This window comes from Ipomoea triloba, chromosome 8, assembly GCF_003576645.1.
Source record: "Ipomoea triloba cultivar NCNSP0323 chromosome 8, ASM357664v1".
NCBI lineage: Eukaryota > Viridiplantae > Streptophyta > Magnoliopsida > Solanales > Convolvulaceae > Ipomoea > Ipomoea triloba.
In genome coordinates this window covers 7316764-7325906 of record NC_044923.1, presented here as the reverse complement: position 1 = coordinate 7325906, position 9143 = coordinate 7316764, and the positions used below count along the sequence as shown (strand labels likewise).

The 9143-nt window shown below is 33.7% G+C and overlaps 1 protein-coding gene and 1 long non-coding RNA gene across 2 annotated transcripts; both read left to right on the top strand.

Annotated features, from left to right (window-relative positions):
* Positions 1–3475: 3475 nt before the first annotated feature.
* LOC116026887 lies at positions 3476–6577 on the top strand. The gene is made up of 3 exons (XM_031268313.1): positions 3476–4105; positions 5645–6310; positions 6413–6577. Exons 1-3 carry the CDS (start codon positions 3476–3478, stop codon positions 6575–6577), a joined length of 1461 nt encoding a protein of 486 aa, XP_031124173.1.
* A 907-nt stretch (positions 6578–7484) lies between these two features.
* Positions 7485–8402, top strand: LOC116028002. Its single transcript, XR_004100043.1, has 3 exons — positions 7485–7644; positions 8051–8178; positions 8264–8402. It is a non-coding gene; the product is annotated as an uncharacterized LOC116028002 (long non-coding RNA).
* Positions 8403–9143: the final 741 nt, after the last annotated feature.

Below are 9143 nucleotides of genomic sequence, written 5' to 3'. Positions count from 1 at the left end.
TATATATATATATATATATATATATATATATATATATATCAAACATTATAATTGAAATTCTCAATAATTTTATTTATGCCTACTAAACAATAAATTTTGAATTTTTATTTTATTATCATCTTATTTCTTTCCCACACAGAATTATAATTTCTTTCTTCTAATTCTCTTGTAACATCCAAACATGCATGTAAAGACAACCATTAGCATTAAATAATTAGCATTAATTTCAAAATGTAATCATGTATCTCCCTCTAAAAGACAACCATGCTGTATCCCGGAGACAACGCCAGGGGAAGACAGTTGTAGCATTTTGTATTTCTGAAACAAAGAATGAGGATTGTCATTGGTGACAACGATGGCTAAGGTGGCTGTTTTAATTACAGGCATATAATCTTGATTACAGAATTATCATTTATATAGGGCAAAAGGGTCAAATAGCCCGTGTACTACCATTGATGGTTCATCTAGCACCATGAACTAAAATATGGTCCATCTAGGCCATTATACTCTTAATAATTTTTCATCTAGCATTTTTAGCCTATTTCTAACAAGTTACCCATCTAATTTGATGACATGAAAAAATAAAATTAAAAAAAATGATGACATGTTATTTATGTGGATGTTTTGGTGATTTCTACCCTATTTCATTAATGAAAAAAATAATTTCTTGCAATGAAATAGGGTAGAAATCAAAATTGCTATATAAAGTTTTAAGAATTAATATCACTTTTGGTCCCACGACTTTTGAGTTTTGTCAATTTTGGTGCACAACTTTAAATTTTTTCAATTTTGGTCCCTAACTTTATAATTTTTATCAGTTTTGGTCCTTCCGGCCAAATTAACAGTAAAATGTTGTCGAATTTTATATTTTAAGGGTAAAATCGTCATCTCAATGAAACGTCTTCATTATCTAAACAAAATCACTGTAAAATCATATTTATAGGTGTTTTATCGGCGCAAATAATGGAGAAGACAGACAGAAACTAGACAGAGATCTATGAGATTTATAGCATTTTGACAAATTCTTATTTTTCTCTTAATATGATTTTTCTTTTGTTTAGATATTGAAGATCTTTCTTTGGGATAATGATTTTGTCCTTAAAATATAAAATTCTGTATCATTTTGCCATCAATTTGGCCGAAAGGACCAAAACTGATAAAAATAACAAAGTCAGGTACCAAAATTGAAAAAATTTAAAGTTGTGCACCAAAAGTGATAAGACCTCAAAAGTCGTGGGACCAAAAATGATATTAGTTCAAGTTTTAACTACAGTGTATGTATAGCGGGGTATTCACTATCGTTCGGCAATGAGATTTCATGGAAATCGATATATGAAAATTAAATTATTTTTTATAATAACTTAAGATATTGTATTGGGTAAATTTTATTTTATTTTAAAAATAAATTAATATTTTTGGATTTTTGGATAATTGAATAACTTAAGATATTGTATTTTTAGATGATTTCTTGCAATGAAATAGGGCAGAGATCAAAGTTGCTATATAAAGTTTCAACTACAGTATACTGTGTATGTATAGCGGGCTATTCAATGTCGTTCAACAATGAGATTCCATTAAAATCGATATATGAAAATTAAATTATTTTTTAAAAAATAATAAAATTTACCCAATACAATATCTTAAGTTATTATATTTAATTTTCATATATTGATTTTCATGAAATTTTATTGCCGAACAATTTTGAATACCCCACTATACATACACAGTAGTGCAGTACACTATAGTTAAAACATTATATAACAACTTTGATTTGTACCATATTTCATTGCAAGAAATCATTTTTCTTCATTAATGAAATAGGGTAAAATCATCCAAAACATCCACATAAATAACATGTCATCATTTTTTCTAATTTTATTTTTCCATGTCATCAAATCAGATGTGTAACTTGTTAGAAATAGGCTAAAAATGCTAGATGAAAAATTATTAAGAGTATAATGACCTAGATGGACCATATTTTAATTCATGGTGATAGATAAACAATCAATGGTAGTACATTGGCCTATTTGACCCTTTTGCCTTTATATCAATTGTTATGCCGTGGACCCAGGTGCACCTTGCAAGGTGCACCTGGGTCCTTAAACGACGCCGTTTAATGGCTGGGTATAACGGTGCTATTAGTGGCACCGTTATCCCCAGCCAATCAAATTTTTTTTTTTAAATATATAAGCCAAAGACGACTTCTCAACCAAGTTACACAGTCTGCGATTCTTCACCATTTCGACGGCGATTCCCTTCCTCCGCAAGAGTTCTTCACCCTTTCCCGACGTAATCGCATCGGCAACGATCACTATAGCACTAGTTCGCCGGAAGTTTTTGCAACAACACTAAGCAGCAGTCTTCATACTATCATTGAAGCATTTTGAAAACAGGTATTTCTTCACACTTTTATATTATGGGATTTTAGTTCAAAAATTTTACATTTTATTCAATATTTTGTGATTCTAAGTAGTTTAAAGAGTTTCTGTGGAGTAGATTTCTATTGTATGTAACATACAATGTTAATAGATTAATCTTTGTGAATGTGAGATTATAATTTTGTGACCTAGAGTTTAATCTCTGTGAATGTGAGGTTTTCAAACTGTGAATATGGAGAATATGAAGCGTGAAAATAGAGTTTTGAATGTCTAAATGCATAACATTGATAAATATAATTACAAAACATATTGCCCTTGAAAATGTGTGAATGTGGAGTGCTCAAACTGTGAATATAGAGTACTGCATCTGTGAATGTAGTGATATGAGTGTGTGAATGCATAACAGTGTTGATATAAGTACTAAACATATTGCCCCTTAAATGTGTGAATCTAGAGTTTTCAAAATGTGAATACACAGTATATGGTATGTGAATCTAGTGTTACGAATGTGTGAATGTAGAAGAGATAGTAATCCTATTACTGAACAATTATCACTGAAATGTATGAATGTGTTGTTTTCTAACTGTGAATATAGAGTATATTAACTATGAATATAGAGTTTTGAATGTGTGAATGCATAACAGTGTTGATATAATTAATAAACATATAACCCTGTGGTGTTTCTAGATTGTGAATATGTAGTATAGCTTATGTGAATATATAGTTTTCAATGTGTGAATCTATAGCCCTGTGGTGTTCTGTTTTTATTTCTAAACTATTCAGTGGTACAATTGGCAGCAATGGAGAAAACAAATCCTAGCCGTGTGAACAAAGAGGCAAGGAAGACAAGAGCTATACTTTCCTCTCAAGCTGCAGAGGTAGAAAGTTCAGACTCGTCTATCCAAGCCGAAGTAAGAACAAAACAGCGTAATGATAGGCCATCTACCGCTGAAAAACAAACAGGAAAGAGAAAATCAGTGGAACAAGGGGAAGGTAGTCGGGCTGAAAGAGCAGCAAAGAGAAAAACTACAAGAAAAAATCCATGCACAGATGAGGATGAAACTGTAGAGAAACAACAAAAAACGTGGAATACAAGAATGATCCCGAAGATTGTGGCTGAGTTTGTTCAAGAGCTGACTGATGAACAGAAAAGGGCTGTGGAGGAGATCGGATTTGGAGGGATATTACACCTCCAACTAACAAAGAGTGAAGGCCCTCTAATAAAGTACTTGATTAGGCAGTTTGATGTTTATTGCTCTGCAATCCGACTTGAAGGGGGTGAATTGCTGCTTATAGAAGAGGATGATGTTCAAAGAACATTGGGGATCCCACAAGGGAGCAACGTGGTTGAGGAGGGCACAAGATTTGAGCATATGGCAGAAGATGGTGATAGTGCAGCGTATGCCAACCTTGTGGCCTCATGGAGGGAGCGATGGGGAATTGATGGTAAATCCCCAATCACAACATCAATGCCGGGGCAGATTCTGAAAAGAGGAGACCATGGAGATATGTTTAAACGCGACTTTGTCCTATTTATAGTATCGGCAATGCTGTGTGGCCACCAAGATAGGTGTTGCAACTTTAGGATTTTAAAATCCTTGATAAACCTTGACCAGATCAAGACCTACAATTGGTGTGCCTATACACACAAGTCTATGGTCGACTCCATTCAATCTTTTCAGAAAAATGACAAGCAATTCTTCACTGGACCCGTTGCATTCATCCTAGTAACTTCACTTTATTTTGATTTTTCATTACTATTTTTATAAAATAATGACTTATTTGTCTGTGAATATAATGTATTGAAGTTGTGAATATATGGACATGAATGTGTGAATCTATAACAGATAGTAATATAATTACTGATATCTATGAATATATACTTGTCAGTTTGTGAATATATAGTATTGAATGTGTGAATATATGGACATGAATGTGTGAATCTAGAACATATACTACTGTAATTGTTGAAATATGTGAACAAGTATCACTGAAATGTGTGAATATGAACCTTTCAAACTGTGAATATAATGTATTGAAGTTGTGAATATATGGACATGAATGTGTGAATCTATAACAGATAGTAATATAATTACTGATATCTATGAATATATACTTGTCAGTTTGTGAATATATAGTATTGAATGTGTGAATATATGGACATGAATGTGTGAATCTAGAACATATACTACTGTAATTGTTGAAATATGTGAACAAGTATCACTGAAATGTGTGAATATGAACCTTTCAAACTGTGAATATAATGTATTGAAGTTGTGAATATATGGACATGAATGTGTGAATCTAGAACATATACTACTGTAATTGTTGAAATATGTGAACAAGTATCACTGAAATGTGTGAATATGAACCTTTCAAACTGTGAATATAATGTATTGAAGCTGTGAATATATGGACATGAAGGTGTGAATCTATAACAGATAGTAATATAATTACTGATATCTATGAATATATACTTGTCAGTTTGTGAATATATAGTATTGAATGTGTGAATATATGGACATGAATGTGTGAATCTAGAACAGATACTACTGTAATTATTGAAATATGTGAACAAGTATCACTGAAATGTGTGAATATGAACCTTTCAAACTGTGAATATAATGTATTGAAGTTGTGAATATATGGACATGAATGTGTGAATCTATAACAGATAGTAATATAATTACTGATATCTATGAATATATACTTGTCAGTTTGTAAATATATAGTATTGAAGGTGTGAATATATGGACATGAATGTGTGAATCTAGAACAGATACTACTGTAATTGTTGAAATATGTGAACAAGTATCACTGAAATGTGTGAATATGAACCTTTCAAACTGTGAATATAATGTATTGAAGTTGTGAATATATGGACATGAATGTGTGAATCTATAACAGATAGTAATATAATTACTGATATCTATGAATATATACTTGTCAGTTTGTAAATATATAGTATTGAAGGTGTGAATATATGGACATGAATGTGTGAATCTAGAACAGATACTACTGTAATTGTTGAAATATGTGAACAAGTATCACTGAAATGTGTGAATATGAACCTTTCAAACTGTGAATCTAATGTATTGAATCTGTGAATATATAGACATGAATGTGTGAATCTATAACAGATAGTAATAGTGTATTGAATATGTGAATATACTGTACTGAGTCTGTGAATATATGGACATGAATGTGTGAATATGGGCTTTTCAAACTGTGAATAACCTTCAATTCTAACTCCCTGTCTTGTGCAGCTTGTGTACTTTGACCGGGTACAGTTCAAGGGGATGAGAGTGAATAGAACATACCCAACCATTGTTGGGTGGAGTGCTGAACTTGCTAGAAAAAGGGTTAAAGAAGAAAACAAAGCAGGGTCATTTGGAAGGGGGACAGTGCTCCATAGAATAACAAAACCTACTGATATTGCTGCTGCCACCTCCAGGCAGAATGATCAACCTCCTGTTGCTGCATTGAATATCCCATCATCAAGCGTAGATAAGGTGGCAGGGATCCTACAAAAGTTGGCTTCGACAGTAAGAGAGTTTGGTGAGGCTATGGCTGAAATTGGAAAGCAAGGAGCACCCGTAAATGTGATGAGGAAGACATTTTCGGGCTTATCTAACATGCTAAATGTTGCCAGCACCATAGAAGCCACTGCAACCCCAACATCCTCCCAGCTGGACGACATCTTCTTTGGTAGTGAAAGCTTCACTACGGCTGTGGATGCCCTTGTCGAAACCTTTGAAAAGACAAGGAAACAAATAGACCCTAATGCCCCTCCTTTTGACTTGGGGCTATCTCAAGCAACACAGCCATCGGACCAAATAAATGCTCCGACCTTTGATTTGGGACTGAGTCCATCACCAGCAGCAGCACAGCAACAGGAGGGGGATTTAGGGCTGACTCCACCACCACAACCAGCACAGCAGCAAGGGAGTGATTTGGGGCTGACTCCAACACCACCACCAGCACAGCAGCAACAGAAGGACAAGGAGCAGCAATAAGAGAAGGAGAAAGAGAAGGAGAAAGAGCAAGAGACAGAGGATGCTGCGGGGGAACCGGGGATTGATGCCCTGGTGGATAGAATTGCAGGGGAAGCCACAAAAGATGCAACATTTTCAACCCCCGGTGTGACTAGAGTTCCTTTTCAAAGGGCTGATTCCCCTGCTGATGAATTTGATAGGTAATGGAATACTTTTAATTAGCAGACTCTAGAACTTAGACTACAAAGAATGATCTTAGCACTATGTTTTTGTCAATCTATAGAATGGCTGTAAAGTTAGCAATGAAGCACTAAAATGTTATGAATGTGGACTACAAAAAATGTGAATGTTTAGTATGCAATATATGAATATAAAATTATGAAGCTGTGAATCTGTGACAGAGGTGACCTACTTATAGTGAATCTGAAGTCCTAAGATGTGTGAATATGGTGTTTAAGAACTGTGAATATGGAATATATAAACTGTGAATATACAACATTAAAGCTGTGAATCTGTAAAACAAAGGGAATCAGTTAACAAATTGTGAATATATATATAACAGATGGTGAATATACAATTAACAATTTGTGAACATAGGGATCTAAAGTTGTGAAGAAAGCATTGGGACACCTAAAACTAAACACCTTTAGGCTAAACCTCCAAAATTCTAAATTGTGAATATAGACCTCACAGACTGTGAACATAGAGATAACAAGGTGTGAATATATGGCTCTATATTTGGTAAGCATAAGCTTCTGTTTTTTGTTGACTAAATACTTCTATTATGTGAACACAGTGCATTAGCCGAGAGTGAATCGGATGTTGAGGATGTCATTACTAGAAAGAGGCCTCAACGAAAGTTCAAGAACATCCCCCTCAACCTATGGTCTCCATTTTGGAACGAACATGGGATGAAAATAAAAAATGCCACTGTCCCAGATAAACTCCTCTCGAACTATGCATTTGTACAAGTTTCTAGTGAACATCCTAAAGAGTATGTTCCATCTAAATATTTATTAATTACTTACATTAATGTGAATTGGGTAAATTTTCTATTTTTTTTTTAATTTTAATTCTTTTTTTGTGCCTTTTGTAGTGAATTACTTTTCAACTTTGGTGACATTGAGATCACTAGGGATCACTTCATCTCGCTCAGTGTTGGCCAAGTTGAAAATATCTTCTTAGATGTATGGGCATTGAGACTCTCAATGCTTGACAAAGAGCGTGCAACCGGGCAACCGAAGAGGGTGTTTTTCAGCACAATTGCCTACGTAAGTCCTTTTTAAAGATCACATATTCTATACTCTATATTCACAGTTTATATACCCCACATTCATATCTATATATTCACAACTTCAATTCATTATATTCACAGTTTGAAAGGTTCATATTCACACCTTTCAGTGATACTTGTTCACATATTTCAATAATTACAGTAGTATCTGTTCTAGATTCACACATTCATGTCAATATATTCACACCTTCAATACTATATATTCACAATCTGACAAGTATATATTTATAGATATCAGTAATTATATTACTATCTGTTATAGATTCACACATTCATGTCTATATATTCACAACTTCAATACATTATATTCACAGTTTGAAAGGTTAATATTCAGACATTTCAGTGATACTTTGTTTTTTATTTTTTATTTTTTTTTATCTTAGTTACAACTAGATCCCACCCACGAATGGATGAAACGTCTCCCGATGGAAAAAAGAAACAAAACTTCTATGAACGGATGACATATGACATTGAGCGCCTACAAAATTTGGACATAAATGATGCGGACCTGGTGAGTTTATCAACAACACTCATTTTTATCTAGTCACATTCAAGACATTGATGACACTGTTTTTATTTTCCTTTTTTGAACTTAGATATTCTTTCCAGTGCTTCGTCACGGGCACTATTTTCTCATTTGCATCAATGTTAAAGCCTCAAAACTTGAAATAATTGACAACAAGTCCTTAGTCCGTGGTGTTACCATGAAGGACAAGTATGGAGATTGCACAACCCTCTTGGTAAGTTGATCAACAACTTGAGCTCCTTTTCAGTTGCTGCATGTATGTGAATGTGTACTTTTCAACCCGTGAATATATAGTATATAAAGTGTGAATATAGAGTTATCAAAGTGTGAATGTATAGCAGATGTAATATAATCACTGAAAATCTAACACTGAAATGTGTGAATCTGGTATTTTCAATCTGTGAATGTAGAGTAGATAATCTGTGAATATACTGTTATGAATGTGTGAATGTGTAACAGTGGTAGACTTAAATATTTATGTCCAGGTTACAGCTTTAAAAGAATACCTAGCACTGGGGTCATCTGCCCTATTCTGGAAGGTGGATGAGCTAACCGAAGAGGTTGTGGACATGAGTTGGAAAGAGTCGGAAAATTATATTGATTGCGGACTATTTGTAATGAGGCATATGGAAACATATAAAGGGACATTGAAGAAATGGAACCCGGGATTCAAAAAGAAAGCAAGATTAAATGTAAGTACACAAATACTAGCTTTGAATAATTTCTTCTCTTTTTTTTTTTCCTAGCATTGCAATAAAGTATTTATTTGATCTTGTATATTTGTAGGAAGACTTCTTAATCGGATTGAGGACCAGGTACGCCGCAACAATCATAAGGTGGCGTGCCAACATATTGAAAAACATTGTGATCAAGAAAACCAAACTCTTGTACAACAAGAAATGAACAGCTTGTACTCAAATGTGAATATACAATAGTTCCTTGAATTCCTG

Bases quoted from the DNA above. Each gene is read 5' to 3' on its own strand.
- LOC116026887 (XM_031268313.1), top strand. From the start codon at position 3,476: ATGATCCCGAAGATTGTGGCTGAGTTTGTTCAAGAGCTGACTGATGAA. The intron at 4,106-5,644 runs GTAACTTCACTT...TGTCTTGTGCAG, and splicing joins GACCCGTTGCATTCATCCTA to CTTGTGTACTTTGACCGGGT. The intron at 6,311-6,412 runs GCACAGCAGCAA...GAGAAAGAGAAG, and splicing joins TGACTCCACCACCACAACCA to GAGAAAGAGCAAGAGACAGA.